The sequence below is a fragment of the Callithrix jacchus genome, chromosome 3 (genome assembly GCF_049354715.1).
Source record: "Callithrix jacchus isolate 240 chromosome 3, calJac240_pri, whole genome shotgun sequence".
Classification (NCBI taxonomy): Eukaryota; Metazoa; Chordata; class Mammalia; order Primates; family Cebidae; genus Callithrix; species Callithrix jacchus.
In genome coordinates, this window is record NC_133504.1 from 75,360,592 (window position 1) to 75,385,850 (window position 25,259).

Sequence of the window (25,259 nt, forward strand, 5' to 3'; positions counted from 1 at the left end):
AGCATTGGCAACAAAAGCCAAAATAGACAAATAGGACCTAATGAAACTCCACAGCTTCTGCACAGCAAAAGAAACAGTCTCTAGTGTGAATCGTCAACCAACAGAATGGGAAAAAATTTTTGCAGTTTACCCATCTGACAAATGGCTGATATCCAGAATTTACAAAGAACTCAAACAGATTTACAGGAAAAAAACAAACAAGCCCATTCAAAAATGGGCAAAGGATATGAAAAGACACTTTACGAAAGAAGACATATATGAGGCCAACAATCATATGAGAAAATGCTCATCGTCACTGGTCATCAGAGAGATGCAAATCAAAACCACATTGAGATACCATCTCACGCCAGTTAGAATGGCGATCATTAAAAAATCTGGAGACAACAGATGCTGGAGAGGATGTGGAGAAAAAGGAACACTTTTACACTGTTGGTGGGAGTGTAAATTAGTCCAACCATTGTGGAAGACAGTGTGGCAATTCCTCAAGGCCTTAGAAATAGAAAGTCCATTTGACCCAGCAATCCCATTACTGGGTATATATCCAAAGGACTATAAATCGTTCTACTATAAGGACACATGCACATGAATGTTCATTCCAGCACTGTTTACAATAGCAAAGACCTGGAATCAACCCAAATGCCCATCGATGATAGACTGGATTGGAAAAATGTGGCACATATACACCATGGAATATTATGCAGCAATCAGAAATGATGAGTTTGTGTCGTTTGTAGGGACATGGATGAATCTGGAGAACATCATTCTCAGCAAACTGACACAAGAACAGAAAATGAAACACCGCATATTCTCACTCATAGGCGGGTGATGAAAAATGAGAACAGATGGACACAGAGAGGGGAGTAGTAAACACTGGGGTCTATTGGGGGGAAAAGGGGAGGGCCAGTGGGAGGGGGAGGTGGGGAGGGAAAGCCTGGGGATAAATGCCAAATGGGGGTGAAGGGGAGAAAGCAAACAAAACACACTGCCATGTGTGTACCTATGCAACTGTATTGCATGCTCTGCACATGTACCCCAAAACCTAAAATGCAATAAAAAAAAAAGAAGCGTTATTAAGGAGTTCATTTCCTAAGGGAGACTATACTAAGTAAAAAACTTCGGGCATTTTCTTTGGATTAGCCTTTGGGGTATTAGTTTCTTTAGACTTCTTTCCTACCCTTAAGTTAGGTACCACAATTTTCCTGTGTTTGGGTACCTCTCCTGATTCCCATGATTTACTGAAGTTCCTTTTCAGAGGTACCAAGAGATCCTCCATTAGTTCTTTCAGATAACTTGAATGTGTCTCATTTAGACCTGCAGATTTATATACAAGTTGGTTGGACAGGCTTATTGTTTCTCTAGTTATTCTCATAAAATGGCAAATATCTCATCAATTTCCATTTTCTTAATATTCTTGCTTGTTATCCTTTTCATTTGGTTAAAAGCAGATTCTTTTTCAATTTTCACTTACCTAAGTTGAGTAAAACATTCATGTTATATTACCGAACAGTATACTTCCTTAACACACTATTTTCTTCTGATAGTTTAAATGTAAGTCTTTCACTTTTTCATATTCTCTTAAATCATTTTGCTAAACAAATAAATGTTTTAACATATCTGAAATAATCTTAGATTTTTACATTGTTTAGCATACCTTCGCTTTGTAAATTATAATATTAATACTCTAAACATTGAGAGCTTTGTGAAGATTCACATCTAATTTTTCTTATAGTCAAATTGTTTTACAAAAAGAAAATAATGGCTTAGTGTCTATTCATTTGATAATCCATCTCTGAAGATAAAACTGTTGATGAATGAGCATACCTTAAAGGACTATTTGTTTTGTGTTTCTCTATTACTACCTTGAATACCTTTTATCTAGTTTCAGAAAGAAAAGTTTAAAACTTCAAAGCAAAAGCTCAACCACTCACAAAACATAATGCACAATAATTTTAGTTTATGGAACCATCAGACACTATTATGTTAGTTGCATTAATTCCACAGTTTTTAGGTCTTTATCAATTAAATATATATCTTGCCCAATTCTAAGAAGGTAGCTTCCTTATATGCTTCTAAGATGGTTGTACATACTCAGAAATAGGTCTCTTCTGTTTACTTGATCAGTTAGTGCTTATTTACATCTTTCTGAAACCCAAGCATTCCTAAAAGTCCTTCATGGACAAATAAGGTAATCAATTTTTCCAAAAAAGTATTTTCCTAACAAACTTGATGACTGTTATGAACATAAATCTTCCTACATAATAGAAAATGTCCTAACACTAAATGTAATATGATGGAAAATCATGAAGAAGAATACAAGAAAAAATAAGGAAAATAACTAAAGATTATGGGAGAGGGAAGAAGCAATACAGAGATCAGAGTACTGAGAAATTAGAGCTACAAGGGTTCAAAGTATTTCCTCTCAATATTCTGTTATGTTCTTTGGCCTTGATAGAATAACAGAATACCTATGCTCCACCAGGCTCTGTGGCCAGGTAAATCTTATGTGATTTACACTGTAGCCATTTTCTCAAGGTTCGTGGCTGTCACTAAAGTCAGAAAGAAATGGTTCAAGGAGCAGATCTAGCCACTCCTTTGGCACTATCATCTGATGTTAGCACTATCATCTGATTCTCTAAGAGTGAATAGCAAGTCTTCATGGTTACAAATATTAATTTTCAATTCTCTTTCTCCATCTTATTCTTCAAAGACCTTGAGATATACTTGTATATCTCCTGACTATAATCTAAAGGTTAAGAAAAGCCTTTCTCCTTAATCAAAACTACCTTAAGAAAGGCTTACCAACTGACTGACAGTCTGATACTATGAACTCTACAATACTTGTTTTTTACCATAAGAAATACAAGATTAGTTCATGTAAGAGTCTATTTATTTTTAATTATATATTTTTTTCAGTATTCATGAAAATATTCTTTAGAACTCTTTACCAGCTTTATATATGCTTAACAACATTCCTATCAGAAAAAAATGTCATAATGTGATTTTAACTAGGTAAATAGGTCACATCAAAACTTGTGTATGCTCCCCAAGTTAAGGCTTCTTCAGTGGCAGAGAGGAATTTTACTATATATTTATCTCTTCCTTATACTATATATTTATCTCTTCAACCATTTTCAGAAAAACTCCATGGCTACCAATGATTTCATCTTTTAAGACTTAACTTGTAAAATTCTACAGCTCTGCTGGGCTTCTTCAGTATGATCATTAACCTCAAATGCAACCAGAACCAGCCCAGGAGAACCAAGGAAACCTGTTTTTCACACAGCTGCTATATAATTTAGTTCCTGCATCCAAGGTGCACTGTCCTCCTTCACAGCCTTATCAAATGCTGGTACAGATGCTCTGCCTGCATCCTCTCTACCTCTCCTTTCTTGCCAAACTAGACTCTATTCTTAAGATTTGGGATATGAATTCTTCTGAGAAGCCTTTTCTGATTCTTTAGATTAGCTTCTCCTACGATACAAACTCATAACACCCTGTTCTTGTCATTCACAGCACTCATCAAAATTGTAATTGAATACCTGGATACATAATAAATTTGTTAAATGAATATATAATCCATGAACATAAAGGAAAACTCTTTTTGATGTCAATTTATGATTGTGGCTTAAATATTCTTTTAACATGGTAACATTCATACTGAAAATACTCAGCATGAAGAATTGTTATACAGAGTCAACTTTTCACCCCAATTCCTCTTAACACTTTATCTTGTGAAAAATGTACAGCAACGACTAAGCCCAACTGTAAGCTATTCTTGAGGCATAGCAAAATATAACAAGGGTTTCTACAGACAATTTACCATACAGCCAGCATATAGCTATCATCTGGTATAGATGAAAGGTTGAAATCTTAGTAGTTAGCTAAGTGTTGTTCCCAAATGAGTATGATTAATTTGGTTAATAGACATACTGTAAGCTTTTCTTTTTTGAGGGTGAAACATAAAGGAGCTTTCTAAAGTTTATGAATCTTAAATGCATACATTACTCATGACAAAAATGATAAGCAAAGACTGTAGGTGGAAAAACCAGAAAAAGAATGCATAGTTTCTTAGGAATTATTTGACAATTATATCTAAATGCTATGATCAATACTTATACCACAGACACACGGGACATCACACAGTCAATGAGAATGAAAACGTACAACTATGCTATAAGGTACTAGATCATCTTACCAGAAACTTTTTGTATTACTTCATTAACTTCCTTCATAAACACTTTCTGTACAAATACCAAGTGGTTTAGAAGATCAGTTGTAAGATTGTGTTCAAAGGAACCAACCTGCCAGACAAAATCATATTAGATTAACACTGATTATATTAGCTTTACACTTTTTTCTTACATAAATCATCCAAAACTGAAGAAAAAGAGATAATTATCTATACATGATTTGAAATGAACATACTGAAGAAAAGTTAAAAATATTCAGAGTTCTTAATATATTACTGGCCAGACATTGTTATGGGCCACTCCAAAAATGGTTTTCATTCTTTAATAACAGTAGTTAATAAGGTGTGAGATGTCTGGGGAGCAAATGAAAGTTACACATTTAACTTGTTATTTTTGAAATTAAATTTTCTCCTAGAGTAAAATTTATTTTTAATGATCACTTTTCTGGCCTTAGAATCATAGGCAAGTTAAGTAAAAATAGATTTATTCATTTAATTGTTTATTTTTTGAGACAGAATCCTGCTCTGTTACCCAGGCTGGAGTGCAGTGGTGTGATCCCAGCTCACGGTAATCTTTACCTCTTGGGTTCAAGCTATTCTCCTGCCTCGGCCTCCTGAGTAGCTGGGACTGTAGCACCCACCACTATCACCATGTTGGCCAGGCTGGTCTCAAACTCCTGGTCTCAAGTGATCCACCCGCCCTGGCCTCCCAAAGTGCTGGGATTACAGGTGTGAGCCACTATGGCCAGCCAAAAACAGACTTATTTAATCAAATGTATGTTTAATGATCATCTACTCTATGTACCATGTTAGGTGCTAAGAATAAAAATCAACAAAATTCTGGGTCTCAGGCTTACATTTGAGTGAATTAGCAAATCATCAGAGACACGCAATTACGGTTTAATATAATTTATGCCCTATGATTAGTACAAGGCATTAAATTTCTGGCAAGTTAAAACTAACTTGCCAGAAACTATTTCCAGGTGTGTTTATTTCAGGCCATAGTAAAATAGGCAACTCTAAGAGGGATGCAATTTTAGATTCTTTGAAATGGTTAAAATTAAATACATTTTGTACTAAATTTGGGATTGTGTTCTGCCTCATTACAAACTTATAGCTTTCTAATACCTAGTATTAGCAAGGAATGATATAGTACACTGTATTATTTTCTTTTCAATGGAACATTAATAATAGTATTGCTAAACTAGAGCCTGGGGCTTTTAGTTTTCAAAGTAGAAAGCACAAATGAAATATACTTTAAAATATTTTAAGTAAATCTTTGACTTGTTAAAACTGAACACTATTTTTTTTTTGTACACTGTTTTCCACATACAGTAATCCCACTCTTACAGAGGTTCCAGGGCAAGCAGGGCCTAAGAGGATAAGTCAGAGTTTAATATGTCCCCCATAGTTATAATGTTTCTATCAGAGAATGCAGAGAGCATTCTTATAGATGCTTCAGGTTCTTGAGAACAAAATTTACAAAACAAATAGCACATTGCTTTTTCATAAGGTTGCAGCTGTTTTTGACAAACTGACAAGGTGAGCGGAGACACAGCACACTGTGCCTGGTAGGAGACCACTGAGGTGTGGCTCCTGCCTCTCTCAGTTAATAGCTAGGAGACTTAAGGAAAAGTGTTTACTTCTCCACTTCAAGTTTATATCCAATTAGGAAAGTAACAGATGAACTGCTTACCACAAATCAAATGAAAAATGTACCCAAATGCTTTTTAAACTTTTGACAGCTGTATAGTAAAAAGTGAAAAAATTATGATGGAATTAGATATGCTACTTTCAACTTAACCTTAGGTGGCTCATGCCTGTAATCCCAGCATTTTGGGAGACCGAGGCGGGTGGATCACGAGGTCAGGAGATCGAGACCATCCTGGTCAAAATGGTGAAACCTCGTCTCTACTAAAAATGCAAAAAATTAGCTAGGCATAGTGGTGCATGCCTGTAATCCCAGATACTCAGGAGGCTGAGGCAGGAGAATTGCCTGAACCCAGGAGGCGGAGGTTGCGGTGAGCCGAGATCGCGCCATTGCACTCCAGCCTGGGTAACGAGAGCGAAACTCTGTCTCAAAAAAAAAAAGGAAATTAGTCTGTAAGTCTATTTTATCTTTCAATATGACCTTTAGATTGTCATTAATCATTACGTATATCTGTATGAATTATGTTACCTTGCTAAGGCTTAGTTTCCTCACTTAAAAATGAGAACAAATATTTCTATCTCATAGGATTGATTTAAGCACTGCAGAAGTCAATGTGTGTAAAGCACATAATGAATGTTAGCTGTGATTTGTTTTTTATAATCATTTGAACTATGAAAATATTGCAAAGATGGAAGTTAAATCCAATGTAAGAAATATAAACTCAAATATCACTAATACATATTTTTAAAAGTATGTTTAAATAAAACTACAGGGTAGTCAGAGTAACAAGACACAAAAACACACATACACCCACACACAGACTTGATTTGGTATAGAAAACAAATGATTTTAAGACTTTACCTTAAAAGTTTGGATTACTATATATTTTGATATATCTAAATCTTGAAGACTTCTAAATTGCGAAGAATAAGAAAATTTTAAAATAAACTTACTTCTGCCACACAACGTAGATAATTTCCCTGTAAATAGTAACCTTGTTTAGAAGGCAGTTCATCTATACTCCACACCTGATCCGAGTAACTGTCATGTTCTTCCATTATGTATTTCCCTGACATGGTAACAGGAGGAAGGTTAAGACTGGCAGAAGGAGGAATGGTTGACATATCTGTGGCAGAAACTTTTGAAGTAAAACGCAATCTGTGATTTGGCAGCTCAAATGTAAATCTTGTCTGTGCACCTGTAAGAAATGAGAAGTTATTGTTCATGCTAGTGTTCATTTACTCATTCATTCCTCCCCTTTTCAAAAAAGGATATCTAAGAAAAATGCATGGATATTCCCAAACCTATTTTGAAATACATGAAAGGATATTTTAAAGTTGCTTATAAAATATTGCCTATCTTTAAATATGCAAGTCAATCAGCAAGTATTATTAAGCCAGTATTATTTAATTAAGACTGGCAACATTTTAGGCACTAGAAAAATACCTATGTTCTTTATTTCATGGAAGGTAGAACAGAAAGTGCCCTTTTATAGAAGAATTGTAATGAGAAAATTAATCAAGTTTAAAAAAATTTCCCAGTACACAGTGCTTTATTCACAGAGAATAGTTAGTAGTTAACAATGTGTCTACTGATCCTGATTCAGTGTGGAAATAGCAAAAATTGCCAAATCAATTAAATGATACTCACTGAAATGTTCATTAAGTATCAAGTTATACAAACATGTCTCTTTGACCTTAATAATTATTCATGGGATCATATATCAAATATGTTATTAATTTTAGTTTACTATTGACCTTAAACACTTAAATCAATAATCTGGCACATAATTGTTCAAACAAATATAAACATACAATCTTCACTATTATTCGGTCCATATTTGTCCAACTGTTTATGAGGGCATGAAGAGAAGCCTTATTAAAATCAACATCTGTTATTGCCCTTTACACATGTAATGTACATACATATGCTCCTTTCAAACCAACAAAATCTACTGATACTCTTCTGTAGGTTACCAATTCTCTCCACTCAAACATATCAAATTGCCTATTTAGCCTACATATGTAATTTATTATATATTTCTATTGCTCTCAACTGAACCAGAAATAATTCTCCTTTTTTCAAAATACTAATCAAGGATCATCTCTTATATGTGACATTCAGTACATTTATTAACTATAATGTTTGCACCTGGAATGAATTAGCCAAAAACAGAAAAATACTCACCAACTGGGGCATCTGTGAATGGCCAGATGAGTCATGATGCCCTGATCTCTTCTTACTTTAACCAGGAGACTCCTTGACTATCATTTACAAGCTGCAAGGGGTGGGGACTGTCTACCACTGTTGCTACCACAACTACTATTGCTAGCACACTACCAAATAAAACCACCAAGACTGCAGTAATCCTAGACCTCGGTTACTGAGTCATCCCTTATTACTAGTACAGTAATTATTTTACTGCTTTTATCTCTTTCCTTCAATTTCAATAAGAATTTTGGGCTAATTTACACTCCCACCAACAGTGTAAAAGTGTGGAAGACAGTGTGGCGATTCCTCAAGGCCTTAGAAATAGAAATTCCATTTGACCCAGCAATCCCATTACTGGGTATATATCCAAAGGACTATAAATCGTTCTACTATAAGGACACATGCACACGAATGTTCATTGCAGCACTGTTTACAATAGCAAAGACCTGGAATCAACCCAAATGCCCATCGATGATAGACTGGACTGGGAAAACGTGGCACATATACACCATGGAATATTATGCAGCAATCAGAAATGAGGAGTTCGTGTCATTTGTAGGGACATGGATGAATCTGGAGAACATCATTCTCAGCAAACTGACACAAGAACAGAAAATGAAACACCGCATATTCTCACTCATAGGCGGGTGATGAAAAATGAGAACACATGGACACAGAGAGGGGAGTACTAAACACTGGGGTCTATTGGGGGGAAAAGGGGAGGGCCAGTGGGAGGGGGAGGTAGGGAGGGATAGCCTGGGGAGAAACGCCAAATGTGGGTGAAGGGGAGAAAGCAAACAAAACACACTGCCATGTGTGTACCTATGCAACTGTATTGCATGCTCTGCACATGTACCCCAAAACCTAAAATGCAATAAAAAAAAAAAAAAAGAATTTTGGGTTCTGACTTCTCTGGATATTTAACAATATGTTTAACTCTAGGATCCTAAACTGCCTATCTGGCTTTTGACTTGCTGCTTCTGTTGATCCTTGTATCATGGGTGCCCAGAATAAATGGCCAAATGTGTTTAACTTATTGTCAGCTCTGGACTCTACTCTTAAGGCCTAAGACTTCTGACTCTTGTCAAATCTGGAAACTTACTTTAAAATGCTTCTGGTTCTGGTAATATAAAGGTCTAAATGTTCGGAAAAATTGCTCTTAAAAAAAGAGAGCCTAAAATGCTAGGGATGGTAGTACATATACAGTAGTCTCCCTTTATTTGGGGAAGATGTGTTCTAAGATCCCCAGAGGATGCCTGAAACTATAGATAGTACCAAACCCTATAAATAATATGTCTTTTCCTCTATACACATTCCTATAAGATTTAATTTATAAATTAGGCATGACAAGAGATTAACAACAACAATAATAAAACAGAACAATTATACTGTAACAAAAGTTGTATAAATATCTTCGTAAATATGGTTTCTCTCAAAATATCTTATTGTATGTAATATTTTTGGACCACAGTTGATCACAGATAACTGAAACGTGAAGAGACAAACACATGAATAAGCGGGGACTACTATATACACATATTTTTATATAAATATGTACGTGTGTATATATTCATATATGTATATATATATATTTAAACTATGTTAACAGAATAAAGGAGAAAATATATTTTCATTTCACTAGATACAGAACAAAGTATCTGATTACATTCACCAATAATTTTTCATAGAAACTCCTAGCACAGTGGGAAAATAAGTACATTTTCTTAACCTGATATCAGAAACCTACAACAGACATCAGATTCATTCATGTAACGTTGAGTCCTTTAAGAAAATGGGACAAGACAAGCACAATAAGGCAAGAAAAAGAAATAAAAGTTGAAAAGAAACAAAAGTATCATTGTTTGCTGTTTAAACAGTATGACTGTCTATAGATAAAACTCCTAAGAATCTACAACTTATTGGTAATAATAGTTTAAGGTGGTTGGTGAGTATCAGATTAACATAAAAGCATCAAGCACATTTGTACAGACTACCAACAATTTAGAAAAATGCAATTTTACAAAAGATAATATTTGTAATTGCTACAACACAATATACCTAGATATCAAAATAAATAAATACATCTTGCAAAAGATGCACAAAAACCCTGAAGTAGAAAAATTTTAAATTTTATACAAAAAATTAAAGAAGACCTAAACAACAGAGAAATAAGACTTAGGAATAGGAAGGTTGAATATTGTTTAGTTGTCATTTCTCCTCAAATAAATCTATAGATTCAATTAAGTTCCTATAAAAAATCTAAACAGGCTTTTTCAGGGAACTTAACAAACTGATCCTAAAATATTTATGAGGCCAGGCACAGTGGCTGATGCCTGTAATCCCAGCACTTTGGGAGACCAAGGCAGGCAGACAGCTTAAGGCCAGGAGTTCGACACCAGCCTGGGCAAACATAGTGAAATCCCACCATCTCTACAAAAAATTTAAAAATTAGCCGGACGTGGTAGTGCATGTCTATAGTCCTGGCTACTCACAGGGTTGAGATTAGAGGATCACTTGAGGAGGTCAAGGCTGCAGAGAGCTGTGATCATACCACTGCCCTCCAGCCTGGGCAACAGTGAGACCCTATCTCAAAAAAAATAAATAAATAAAAATGTGTATGAAAGAGCAAAGAACCAAAAAGAGCCAGGACAATTCCTAAAAAAGAAAAAGGCAGCAACATGATACTGGTACAAAGAGATCAATGAAGCAGAATAGAAAACTCAGAAGTAGACTCCCATATTAAAAACAACACTTAATAGGTGACTAATTTTTGGACTATATATCACTGAAAAAAAGAATAAAATAATCAATAAGTGATGCTGAGATCATTGGTTATATACAATGGTCACTGGTTATATACTACCCCATGCCAAATCTAAGAATAATCGATTAAGTTAGATTAAAAATGGATAGCAAAACTCAAAATATTCAAGAAAAAGTTTAACAGAATATCTTTATTATCTTAGGAAGAGAAGGATTTCTTCAGGACATAAAAATACGCGTCATACAGGAAAAATACTGGTAAATTCAATTACATCAAAATGAAGAATGTCTGCTGATCAAAAGGAAAGGTTAGATGATAGCCTCCAACTAGGTGACAACATATAAACATATAATATCAAGGAGTTAATATACAGAATTTTTTGAAGAATTCTTGTGAATCAAGAAAAATACAAATGACTCAATGGTAAAATAAGCAAAAAAAAACCATCAACTGGTATTTTATATAAATAAACATCAGGAGCTCTTAATCAAATAAAAAAAATTCCTAGTTAAAAAATGTGAGATTCTTTAGCCAGGTGTGGTGGAGGTGCCTGTAATCCCAGCTACTTGGAAGGCTAAGCCAGGAGAATCACTTGAACCCAGGAAGCAGAGGTTGCAGTGAGCCAAGATTGTGCCACTGCACTCCAGCATGGGTGACAGACTGAGACTCCATCTCAAAAAGAAAAAAAAAATGTGAGATTCCATATAAACAAAGTTCAAAACAGCTAAAAGCAAACTTTAAATCATTTATGAGTATACACATATATGGTAAAGCCATATGGGAAAGCAAAGGAATGGGTAAGACAAAATTCATTGTGGTAGTAATTCCCTGAGAAGTAAAGACTGTCTTTTTTTTCTTTTTTTTGAGATGGAGTCTCACTATGTTATGGAGGCTAGAGTGCAGTGACATGCTCTCAGCTCACTGCAACCTCCGCCTCCTGGGTTCAAGTGATTCTTCTGCCCCAGCCTCCTGAGTAGCCCAGTTAGTTTTTGTATTTTTTAGTAGAAATGGGGTTTTGCCACATTTTCCAGGCTGGTTTCGAAGTCCTGACCTCAGGTGATCCACCCTGCTCAGCCTCCCAAAGTGCTGGGATTACAGGCATGAGTCACTGTGCCAGCCAAAGTAGGATTCAAAGTAGTGGTAATGTGCCATTTCTAGGTTGTATTGTGGGTTGGTGAGTTCACAGTACTTATTTTTTTAAATGTGCATGTATAATTTACATGCTTTTGTATATATGATAAATTTCATAAATATTAAAAGCAAGGAATTTTGAGATAGGATATATTAATATAAGGGTCACAAAACCATACAGAAGTAGCTATTTTGAAGAAATCAAATTACCTCTGACTTGAGCTAAATGAACCCGATGTGAAAATAAGCCAAGTTATTCAGTCTATTAAAACTTAACAGATGTAGAAATGGGTTAATTTATTCAACTTAAGTTTAAATTGGAGAAATGGCCTCCATAGTGGAATAATTTTATAGAGTTCAAAAGAGTTCATTCTGGCCATTCAAGGTATTGGGGTGGGGGATTGATATTTTTGCTTAACTGAAGAACATCATTAATGAACTTTAAATGTTATAATCAAAATTAATTATAATATCTATAAAGCCAAATTTACCTTTTTATCAAAATATTACTAATTTCTCAAACAAATCATAAATTTTGAGACTGAATTCTGAATTCAATATTACCTGTCATTCCATGACTTCTCATTCTTCCCATCTTGTATTCTGCTTTCAGAGATGGTAAAAGTGCTGCTCCAATGGCTATACCATCTAACATGGCACTGAATTTAAGAACAATAGGCTTCTTTTCTAAGCCTTCTGGTAGCTGAGGAAATTCATTTGTTTCAACAGGAGTTTGATTAACGCTTGTTGGGGTTTTTTCAGAAGGTAGTGGGGTTGCAATATCTTCTTTTACAGGCTGTGGGCTAGAAAGCAAAAAAAATAATTAACAAACACAAGAGCTACCATTTTATTGTAGAAAATCATTGGATTTCTCAATAAAAAAGAGCAAATATATACTGTGAATAGATGTTTTCTTTCCAATATCAGATCATATTCATACTTTCTAAAACAGCTGTTGAACAACGATGATATGGAAAAGTATTCAAGAAGAAGTAGTAACAATATAATACTCCTAGAATGTTACACTGCCAAGGCAATTTATATTATTATTGCAAAACTGGGATTTAAACTCAGATTTGTCTGATTCCAAATTCTGTGTCTTAACCATTACACACTACTATTGATATTATCACCACTACTTCTAGAACTGTTAAGAATAACAACACCAACCCCTACAATAACAATAATAATTTGAGTGCCAGGTACTGTTCTTAGTGCACTGTGTGCTTTGTCTCATTTATCTCACTTTAAGTAGGTACTATTATATCAACTTTGCAAATGAAAAAGTCTAGCTAGAAAGTGTTTGTGAAACTAGGATTTAAACCCAATCAGTCTGACTCCAGGGTCTGATTTTTCAACTACTACACTCTACTGACAATAAGTTATCATAAGGAAAAGTTCCTTGGAATATTTTAAAACTAAAATTTAAGTAAACATTCTAGATTCCATATTTCTGTTCAGAGGAAAAACATTTAACTTTTTACTACTTAGTCAACTTAAGCCATGACTAAACATTATATCAGAATTAAAGATTTAGATAGAACAACTGGAGAAATCAGCTTTGAGACACCCTCAAAAGACACACTAATGTTTTCCCACATTACAGGATGTGGGAAATAAAATATAAGAAGTTTTTAATCTTTAACATGTATTTTTTATTTTTTTGAGATGGAGTTTCGCTCTTGTTGCCCAGGCTAGAGTGCAATGGTGCAATCCTGGCTCACTGCAACCTCCGCCTCCAGGGTTCAAGTGATTCTCCTGCCTCAGCCTCCCAAGTAGCTGAGATTACATGCACCTGCCACAATGTATATTTATTAGTTTTTGGAGACCAGGAATAAGGCTCAGCAGTGAAGATGCACGAACAAGGCTATAAACACAGGGAATAAAGGTTAATGCTCAAATGTACTGTCCTTTAAAATATTTATATGGCATGGTCAAATGCTCCCTTGGGGCATAAATGACCACTACTACACTTTCTTAAACCTGTGCAGTCATAAATTTCAATGAATTCAAAGAAAACAAGAATTGATATGATCCTGGAATTCATCAATTTGCTTTTTATTAGTACCTGTTGTAATACACACAAATCTCTAGGATCTCTTAAGCTTTGTTTATGCAGTATGGAACACTGACAATTGCATTGATGACACTGTACTTTAATGCTATCAAATGTCATTCTCGCATGATCCTGACTGGCTCGTCTCCACTTGCTCCACTGTCCATAATGGTCGATACTTAGAAGTAACTCATCTCCCTCCAAACTTTTGCTAATGTAGCAAAGAATACCCTGAAGTAGTATATGGAATCACAGAAAGTTAACAAATAAAATAACTTACGCCGTAGAAGGTTGTCTGATTAGGTCTGAGATTTGTTTAGATAGTTGGTGAGAACTTCGAACCATCATGCTATGCAAGGTGGCAGGGTGCTGAGGAATGTTTATGCTGATAGCTCCTACTTTGAACACGGCAGCATTGTTTGTCTTCAGCCCTCTCTGGGCACTGTAGAGGGCTTGGGACTTGGCAATACTACATTTCACTACAGTTCTATCAACAGAGAAAGAGGACCATTAACATACAGCCAAGTAAAGAGAAATTTTGAAAAATATTGAGAGCAAGAAAAATACTTTTAAATTTGAGAGGTCTTCAAAAAGTTTATGGAAAATTATATTATAAAAAAAGCTATGTATAGATTTTGGAATCATTTTGCACCAAAATAAACTCATATTAACTTGTTAAAACATCTGAACAGGATCTTTTATGTACCAACATAGGTCAAGACATCAGTTTGACAGAGCCCGTATCAAAACAACATGAATTCTGCTAAAATTGAAGCAAGAACAAACACCTAGTTAATTGTGAAGCTCGGGCAGAATTATAACAAAATCACTGATGCTTTACCAAAAGGCTTTGGGGACATTATCCCAAAGCAATTAGCAGTTTACAAATGGATCTTAAGAAGGGACAAGACAATGTTGATGAAGTCCACAGTGACAAACCAAACATCAATTTGGAAAGAAAAATTTTATCTCCTTTGTGCCTAATTGAAGAGGACCAACAATTAAAAGCACAAATAACAGCTAACACCACAGACAACTTCTATTAATTCAGCTTACACAATTCTGACTAAAAATTCAAAATTGAGCTAACTTTTCTACTCGATGGGTGCCAAAACCATTGTTCCCAGATCAACTCCAAAAGTAGAGCTTTCAACGAAAATTTTAAATAAGTGAGATCAAGATCCAGAAGCATTTCTTCAAAGAAATGGAATAGGAGATGAAACATGGCTTTACCAGTATAATACTGAAAATAAAATATAATCAAAGCAATGGCTACAAGAAGTAGAAGTGGTCCAATCAAATCAAAAGTGGACCAGTCATGGCCGGGCACAGTGGCTCACACCTGTAATCCCAACACTTTGAGAAAGTGAGGTGAGCAGATTGCTTGAGCTCAGGAGTTTGAGATTAGCCTGGGCAACATGGCAACATCCCATACTAGAAAAAATGCAAAAATTAGCTGGGTGTAGTTGTGCACACCGTAGTCCCAGCTCCTTGGGAAGCTGAGATGGGAGGATTGCTTGAACCCAGGAGACGGAGATTGCAATGAGCTAAGATTGCACCACTGCACTCCAGCATGGGTGGCAGATAAAAGTGGACCAGTCAAAAGCAAAGGTCATGGCAACAGTTTTTTTGGGATGCTTGGGCATTTTGCTTATTGACTTTCAGAGTGCCAAAGAATGATAACATCTGCTTATTATGAGAGTGTTTAGAGAAAGGTAGCCATAGCTTTACTAGGAAAATGTTTGGGGAAGTTTTAACAGTCCTTCACCACAACAATGCTCTTACTCATTCATTCATTCTTGTCAAACAAGAGCAATTTTCTAAAACTTTTGCTGGAAAATCAGTAAGCGTCCACTTTATAGTCCTCATTTGGCTCCTTCTGACTTTTTTGCTTCCTAATCTCAAAAAAAAAAAAAATTAAAGGGTACCCATTTTTCTTCAGTTAATAACGTAAAAAAGTCTGCACTGTCATGGGGCTCATTAGTGATGGAATAAATGGCTGGTATCATTGCTTAGAAAAGTGTCTTGAACTTGATGGAGCTTACATTGGGAAATAGAGTTTATATTTTTTATTTTTTTCTTTTTATTCCATTTTTCCAGTTTTTGAAGCCCCCTCATAATTGAATGAACTAAAACGACTTAAAAATTTTCATGTGTTTAGATCATATATTGAAGAAACAATGTTATCTAAAAACAGTAATGTATTTATTTTATACTATTTGCACTGAATACTATTTAATAGTAAGAATCTATAGAAATAAGTATATGCTCACATGTAAGTAAAAACACAAACAAGATACATTATATTACATACACAGACACACAAAATTCCACTTTTTTTTTCCTACCCCCATTCAGAACTCTTATTCTCTACCTTATTTTAGAGGCCGGTATAACCACTATACAGACACTGAATATAAAAAGAAAAAAAATATTCCCTATACTTCTTAAAAATCTAATTGGGAAGTCAAAGAAATTAGAACAACAATTCTAATTTATAATTAATTAGAAGAAATTAATAGGAAGGAGGAAGTATAACCTGCATTTTCTGCTTTTCATTTTCAATGAGTGGTGAAGAAATGATAAAACTGTGATTAGTAATGAGCAAGGCTATTACTCTTAGTTAAGAACTGGTATGCTTCAATTACTAGTACAGATATAAAGCAAAGATATTATCTTTCTCAATTTATTTTGCGCTTTCCAATGCCTAGAACAATTCCTGGAAGACAACAGACACTTGCCAAATATTTGTGAAATGAAAGACCAGAAAAAGTAAAGCAAAAGAATGACTTCAACCACTACAACTGTGGAATTCCACAGATATGATAGGACATGTACATAGAAGCATATGATAGGACATGTACATAGAAGCCATAATGAAGTAGTCATTGACAAATACACATACCCCCACACACATATTTGTTTTTTAAAGATGGGGTCTTGTTTTTGCCCGGGCCACAATGCAGTAGCACTATCATAGTTAACCACAGCCTGGATTTCTTAGGCTCAAGTGATCCTCCTGTCTCAGCCTCCCAAGTGGCTGGGACGACAGACGTGTGCCACCATGCCCAGCTAATTTGTTTTTAAATTTTTTGTAGAGATGGGGTCTCATTATGTTGCTCAGGATGGTCTCAAACTCCTGGCCTCAAGCAAACCTCCCACCTCAGCTCCAATAACTTCAAATATAAATGTGAGCCTTCAAATGGGCAAATGATTCTTGACAATCAGTAAATTTGGCAAAATACACAAAATGCATATTTCATATTAATTACAGGCTGAATTACATACATTAATCTCTGTCGGGCTACAGAAAATTGGCCAATTATTTATAGTCTTAAGGAAATGAAGAACCAGTTAATCACATTTAACTTTTTAAGGATAAACCTCGAAAAGCCTAACAGCAGCTCTATCAGAAGTCTTGATAATAAACAGTAAAATCCAGATATTATATAAAAATCAAAACCAATTGCTAGATAACTTTACTTTTTTCTTCCACAAGATACTTTTTCTCAGAGATGATCACCAGAGGGTGGAGGCAGTACTTTATGTAACTGGCTAGTCAGCATGAAGGCAGGCTCTGGAATGCTGACTACTTACTGAATTTTGAATCATTTCTAACATTATGATAATTAAAATAATTGCTTATCATCAGTGATATTTCAAATTCAGTTTCAACATAAGCCAGAACATACCCAGGTGGTGCTGACATGCAAATGGCTCTGTAGATGTGAATAGCATTCATCTATTGAATGAAACTAAACACACATTTCCATATAGTAAAGATCATGGATAAAATCTATCAACAGAGCAGTCAACCCTCCCCATCTTAAAAACAGAATTAGAAGGTTGAGATGTACAGATGTTTTCTTATTTGTGTTTTAATAATTATTTCTACAATTAGTGAAAACTCTTTCTTGCAAAGTGAGTATTTTAAGCTTCCATTATCACATCAAAACTTAAGTACCTTGATCATAGAAATTTTAATAGTAACAAATCTGAAAAGACACAAGCATCACACAACTACAGTGTTAAAACTTGTCAACAGCAGACAAAGTATGAATTATTAAAAAGCAGCCGTTACTTGTGTTTTCCTTGATTACCAGTAAGCTTTAATCTATTATATAAAAGGGTCTATATTACAGCTACAAAACAGTACATAATTCAAGAGCCATGAAAATAATTTAAATATTTTAAAAACTATTCAATACTACTGTAATCACAAAACCATGAGAAATATTAATTTGACATACAGAAACTCTTGTTTGGCTGTACTTGTAGGAGATGTAGGAAAATCCTCCAGTCTACAGATGAAGAATCAAGAGAAAGCAGGAAAAAAAAAGGAGGCAAATAAACATTCATGCACAAATTAGATACAATATGACCAATTAACTGGAAAGCTTTTCTAATTTCCTACTTTTAAAATGTTCCTTTAAGGTATCATTTGAACTATTTTTTTCCATTCCATTTCTTTTTAATTGTAATTAAAAAATATAATATCAAAGAATACACTACGAGTTTAGGAGTAACCAGTAAATAACTTTTATTTTTCAAATAAAACAGGTAAGGGATCTTTACCTGGGGAGAAAAAAAAGAACAAGAAATATCAGCTATATATTACTTTATCAAAAATCTCTTTTATAAACATTATGTTTTGCAAGGTTAAAGACTATGGGAAGCCCTTCTCTTAAGAGATAATAGAAAATGAAGAGAAGAGATCCAGGAGGCTAAATAAAACACATGGGACACCTAAAGAAATTTAGTTTACTTTCTGAAGGTAATGTACCCATGGTACTTCAAATTTAGAGTAAATGAGGGCATCATGGAATCTATGGTCTATGACTTTCAGTGGAAGCATCTACCAAAATAAGGTGCAAGGACTATAGATTCAGGCATCTCTTCTTACTGACTATATTAAATATTTTAGGTGCTATGTTGATCTTTCTGAACCTCAATTTATTGTTCTGTAAAGGTGGATAAAACCACCCCAGTTCCCAAAATTGCAGTGAGGATTAAATAAAATAATCTAGTTGAGGCTCCTGGCTCACAATAGACATTTAAAAATATTGTAATTAACATACAGTAAGAACCCCTTCCCCTATACTGAATGAATAAAGATCTCATCTCTTATAACACTGGAATTTCTTGGCCTTTCTTGAAAAGACTTCTTAGGAAAGGTGATCTGGATAGTAGGCAGCTATTATGAAATATATGGTCTTTGGTTCTACACTTACAGGTCCAAACTAAACCTGAGACAGTCTCCAGGAAGTCTTGAGAATGGGCTCTGTCTGAGGTTGCTGATATCAGCCAAAATTCACTGCAGAAAGCTACAGCCCATTAATAAATATCCATTTTAGAAAATATTCCCCAAGATCACATTATTCGGATTAAAAAAATATTATTAGCGTTGTAACATGTCATACTTCTTAGTCAATCTAGGACTAATATTTAATTTTTATAACACTGAACCAGATCCTCTATTTAGTCATGTTGGATGTGTTATAGTGTAACAGTAGTACAACATTGACTAGTCATAATATTAAGAGCGAGCAAATTCTAAAAATCTGACCTAAATTATTAAAGCCTATTTTGTAGTTAACATGAGACCGCTTTGCTGAATGGAAGTTAGGAACAAAAGTATATACCACCAATTTTAGAAAGACAATAAGTATTTTTCTAAAGTATTTTATCTGCTGACATTCTTAATAACAGAATTCTCAGTATTTGGGAACTGAGACTGTAGGTACACACTTCAAAATTCAGCATGTTTATCCAAGGAGTTTCAAGTTTTGTCTAAAACTGTAAGTGTAAGAAAATAAAAACTGACATACTTACTGTATATTTGGTGTTATCCCTTCAAGCAGCACAATATTAACCCCACCAATATGAGCAGTAGCACAAGTCTCAGTCATCTTTTGATGTAAAACATCTTAAGTATGAGGAAAAATAAAATTTATTTAAATTCTAGAAATAAGAAACCTACATTTCATATTAAAATTGCATTTTATTCATAACATATTCGGTAGCAAAAGATAATTTTAAAGTTATGGTAAATTCTGATCAACTATTTCAGAACTACTTTTTTAATTTCCTTAGTTTTTTATTTCTCTGCATTTAATACACACATATTAAATGGCAAAATTGCAATAATGCAAAATATACACTTCAATATGCCATGCCTGCATTAGTCTACTGGCATTTCCTAGACTAATGGCATTTTAAATCTCAGAAATAATACTGCAGAAAAGTTGGAAAATTTTTAAACATTTGAAAAAGAAACCACATAAACCAGTACTCTTGGTTCATTCATATAATTCCTGTGACTTTATGTAGGGTATACATATTTTAATCACTCAAAAAAAAATCACATATATAATTTGCTTACTTTTTTCATATAGGATTATTGTTCATGTTAATAAATTCTGCAATACAATTTTAATGGGTAAATTGTAAACTGGCATATGTTTGTTTATAAAAATAATCAATTACTTAATGTCAGACACTTGGCTGCTTCTTTGTACAGATATCTGATTTTCACACAATTCTGATTATTTCTTCTCTCTAGGTTTGCAGACCTAGAATTGCTGAGTCAAAGAATAAATGTGCTCTAAAGACTACTGATGAAAGCTATTAAATTCATAGCTTTACAAGAAGGTTAAACCAATTTACATCAATTTATAAGTGAATGAAAATGTCCATTTCTCTAATTCTCACCAAAAATAGGTATTGTCATTCTTAATTTCTGCTAAACAGATGAAAAAACTGACAACTTTTTTTTATATCAACTTAGCCATCTTAACTTTTGTGTACTGTTTATATCCTCTGTGATATTTCTAAGGAAGGCTGATGTGTTTGTATTTTTCTTAGCAATTTGCAGTCAGTCCATCTAATTTTATCAGAGAACCATGTGTTCACCATGTCAATCCCAAGTACATAATCCTTAAGTTTAAATTAGTTTTTGAGTAAATAATAAATGTTCAGGGTACAAAATGAAACCGGTAAAGAAGGGCGTATATCAAAAAGTAAGTACAAAGTAAGTTTTGATTAGACCTTACAGATCTTTAAATTATAAAGTTAATAATAAAAACACATAGTGATTGATAACTTCCCTTTCTCAAATCTGTCAGGTTATTTTCACAACCAGAAAAAAAAAAAAGCCACCAGTCATATAGAATCATTATTGCAAGAGAATCTCTGCAACTTTACTGCTATATCCATGAAGTCTAAGAAACATTTGCTTTTTTATTTTAGCATCTCTGAAAGTGGGATGCAGTTTACAATCAATGGCATCTGACCATACCCGATGCCATTGATTGTATTTTTTTTCTTTGTGATACATAAAATAATAGTGCATCTTCAAACTGGATTTAATAAAATATCATACCTTGTGTAATCATTCTTAAGATGAATGGTATGTTTTCACTAATCTAGGAAATTTTATATCAACTAGAGGGACTTCTTTTATAGAGATACTTAGTATTAGATTATAAGATTTCTATGGTAGTAACAAAATTTTCATAAATTTAATTATTTTGGTAAAATTTTCACCTTTAGAGATATCTTACTAGTTGATACTAAAAGACAGTCAAAGAATGTCACCGAGTGTAGATACATTAGCTCAGTATTTATGTGCTAAAATGTTTAGACATCAAAACTGCCTCAATTCAGCAATATTCAATTACAACAAAGTTCTTGGTACCTCAGAATTTGAGAAGTCCAATTTTTCTGAAAAAAAAAAAAAATTTGCCAAGTAGGAATTTTGGAGATATGTCATTGGTTTTCTTCTGAAAAGTAGCACTAATTGTTATGTATACATACCACTTTATTAGAAAAATCATTCATACCTTTCATTTTTTCCTTAAGAGTAAAACTGCCATGTATCCTCTTCAGTTCTGATTCCATTGTTAGTCCACCAATATCTGCCTCCAGGTGTGTGCGGTTAACCATGCCAATCCCAAACACTATTAGAGTAACATGCTGAGGTTCAGAAGTTACCAAGCTACGTTTCCTCTGTGTCTTAGTCAAACTGCTGTTGTCTTGTTCATTCTCAAACACAACTTTACATGTTGGCTCTGTAGGGCTTCGAACTCCTTAGTAAGTAAATGAAAATATACAATTTTAGACAGGAAGAGTGAAAAATGGAAGGGACATTCCAAACATTGCCTTTCCCTTCTTTCCTTCACATTCCCAACCAGTCATCTTTCTTCTATTCTCCAACAAAATGATTAAAAATTTCTTCCACATTTTTCCAAGTTCCTACTGAAAGTGAACAGTAGAGCCAGATATTTTAAATCAAGTCTGCCTGAATCCTTTAAGAACATACCATGTACAAGTTCAAAGGGATGGGAAACGTGGTGGCAAGATACCTGAATTCCATTACCATTTTATGGCCTTGGTGATAGACAATTTCTCTCTATTTCAATTATCAATTTACAACATTAAGAAAACATGATGAACAGTCTGCTGTTTCTTTGGTATTACAGTTACACTAAACAGAAATTTTTGAAACATAAAAATGCCTGTTACCTGCTGGTCCAAATGTTTCTGAAGATTTTTCCAATATTCCCGTTGGATCAGAGATAAGAGAATAGAAGTTAAGCAATTTATACATATTCTGCCAGCACTCAGCTGAAGGTTCACTTTGTTCTGACACTGTAATTGAATCAGAGTCATCCATATGAATAGTCATGTGATCCACCACATCTTTTGAACCTTTCCTAGACACTTTTGATGTTCTTCTTTCAGATCTTCCTAATGAATTCTTGTTTCGAGATTCCTTTTTATTATTCTCATTGTTGGTCCGTTTGTTCTTTGCATTATTTACTCTATTGCCACCATTAAGACTTCCTCTAGAACTGCGGCTAAAGTCAGATGAACGAAAGTCCCGATGTTTTCTGGTTTTGAAGGTAGGTGTTGGAGAAGCAGATCCAGCTGTATATCTGCTAAGTTTAATATCGGTTTGCGTTGCTTTGATGTCATCTATCATTGTGCTAAACTGATGAATAAGACGAACCAAAGCCATATCTACATGCTGGCTTATTGACTGACAGGAAATAGTAAAGTTGCAGTGAAAGGTATTATAATACCGCTTGCTGAGATCATGAAAAGAAAGGGCACTGGTAGAGTTCTGAGGGGTGCACACGGACTTTTCCATTACAACAGCACTGATGCTAAAGGTTCCCAACATTAATGCTGGTTTGAACTCAAGTGGAGGAAGATTCACATGGCCTTGCCTAAAAATGTGGGGAAAAAAAAAAGGACAAGGTTTTTCTTCCTTTTTTCCAGAACTATATATCATTATTAATGTATAAGCAAAATCATCTCCAAGGTAAAATACAAGTCTTAAATAATTTTAAGCATGCAAACCAGTAGAATATGCTTTCCACTAACCCAGAAATTTTATGCGTTCAAAGATGGGCCTTAAGTCTTCCTTTTTTATCTTACTCTAAAACTAACAAGTCAAAATCAGTCTTCTTATGTTAAAAAATGATTTCACTGAAGTGATAAAACAAGTTTTGTTGTCATTTGATGGTATTGCCATAGAGTACTGAAATTTAGAGTCAATTATAGATCAATTAGGATACTTCACTTAACCATCCCCTCCCTTTTAGATTAACCATGTTAATCTAACTAAATTAGATATAATTATGTTAAATATAAATAAATTAGATACATGGTTATATATAACTAAATTAGATATTTATTAGATATAACCATGTATCTAATTTACTAAATATTTAACATAATTTTATTTGCTTTTAGAAAAAAAATCCTCATGCCAAGGTGAAAGAGAGGAAAAGCAATTGAAACAAAAATAAGAAATACATACACAAAAAAACCTTAAAATCTGATACAAAAATTATTTTGGCAAATCCTCCGGCTTATCTAAAGATTTTCATGTAAGACTATTATAGTAAGTTTTAATGAAAGTCAAAAATGCCTCAAATTTCTATAAACTAACTACAAATAATAACAATAAACCCCAAGCACCAAAACTGTAAAAAGGTATTTTTCCCTCATCCTCCATGCACACTATGAATGTGCAGACATAGAGGTCAAATAAAACATGGAAGTTTTTTTCTGAAAGAAAAAAAATCAAAAGCTGTTTTGATATTTTTCATTTAACTTAAAGAATTTATAACTAGAGAACAGTAATTCCTTAATACTAGTATTTCTTAATTAATAAGAAAAATGCCTCATTGTAGTGTACTTCATGTAAATGCACAAACTCACAGAAAGTGTACAATCAATGCGAAGTAAGTATATGGTCAGAGAAGGAAAAAACTGATTTTGAGAATTAAAACAGAGAGGAGAGAAGACTAAAAATAGATGAAAATAATCTATAATTGCAAAAACAAGAATCTAAAACATGTAAGGGTAGTAAGAAAATCTTAAAGAGGGGAGACTCAAGTAAAGGAGAAAAAGAAAATGGGTATACCACAATAACAATTTGCTGTCAATTAAAAGTCTGACATAGGCACTGTAGAGCCAAAGTTACAATTAAAATTTTAAAATATAAGTCCCTGATACATGCAGCTACTTTTACTAGAGACAGCAAAGAGACAAAGAAACTATTATTTATGAGGACTTACTACATGCCAGACTCTATGCTGTTTAATAACTGCCCTGGCTTTACAAAGTAGTAGGAGAGTTATATATATTCATACAAGACACTGTAACCCCAAACTAATGTACAACAATTAGCAGAATGAACAATCTGCTACAAAAACAAACAAAAAACACAGACAATACTAAACTTAACAGCTGGGTAAAGTACATTGTGGTGATGCTCTCCAAATAAATAAGAGCTTAAGATGGAATTACAGGAGATCCGAGAAATAAAAGCTAATCATAACTTAGTTGTAAGAATGTGGAGCGTTTGAGGCTGGTGTGGTAGTAGAAAAATTAAAAGGAATGTCAAGTTCAGCTAGACCAAGGGCAATGAAGTTCAGAGAATCACTCAAAGAACCTCTCTAGGAACATAAAAAGACCTGTGTGCTCAAATGAAGGTCTAGTCTATGGCAGTATTAAATGGCATTCAGTAGGCCAATATTAGACTATGATTATAATTTTATTTATATAGTCTATATGTTTATATACAACCTACTACATGTAAAATATATCTAATTGAATTATATATACCCTAGTTATATATATGAAAACTTATATACTGTATGTGTGTGTGTGTGTGTGTGTGTATATATATATATTTATATATGAATGCATATATTTGTATGAAAGTTGGCTTTTGCAAATAGAA

The 25,259-nt window shown here is 33.9% G+C and overlaps 1 protein-coding gene across 31 annotated transcripts in view; it reads right to left on the reverse strand.

Annotated features, from left to right (window-relative positions):
• BLTP1 (bridge-like lipid transfer protein family member 1) overlaps positions 1 to 25,259 on the reverse strand; it is a 220,865-nt gene that overhangs the window by 66,488 nt on the left and 129,118 nt on the right. For 24 of the 31 annotated variants that reach the window (XM_035293010.3, XM_035293009.3, XM_008992749.5 and 21 more), the window contains 8 exons: positions 22,526 to 23,232; positions 21,844 to 22,089; positions 19,835 to 19,928; positions 18,253 to 18,303; positions 14,283 to 14,489; positions 12,511 to 12,749; positions 6,794 to 7,038; positions 4,196 to 4,301 (listed from right to left, as the gene is read on the reverse strand). In XM_035293010.3, the coding sequence (XP_035148901.3) occupies positions 4,196 to 4,301; positions 6,794 to 7,038; positions 12,511 to 12,749; positions 14,283 to 14,489; positions 18,253 to 18,303; positions 19,835 to 19,928; positions 21,844 to 22,089; positions 22,526 to 23,232 (1,895 nt within the window). The remainder of the gene's footprint in view (positions 1 to 4,195; positions 4,302 to 6,793; positions 7,039 to 12,510; positions 12,750 to 14,282; positions 14,490 to 18,252; positions 18,304 to 19,834; positions 19,929 to 21,843; positions 22,090 to 22,525; positions 23,233 to 25,259) is intronic. The other 7 variants (XM_078366548.1, XM_078366556.1, XM_078366553.1 and 4 more) reach the window with 1 other exon arrangement.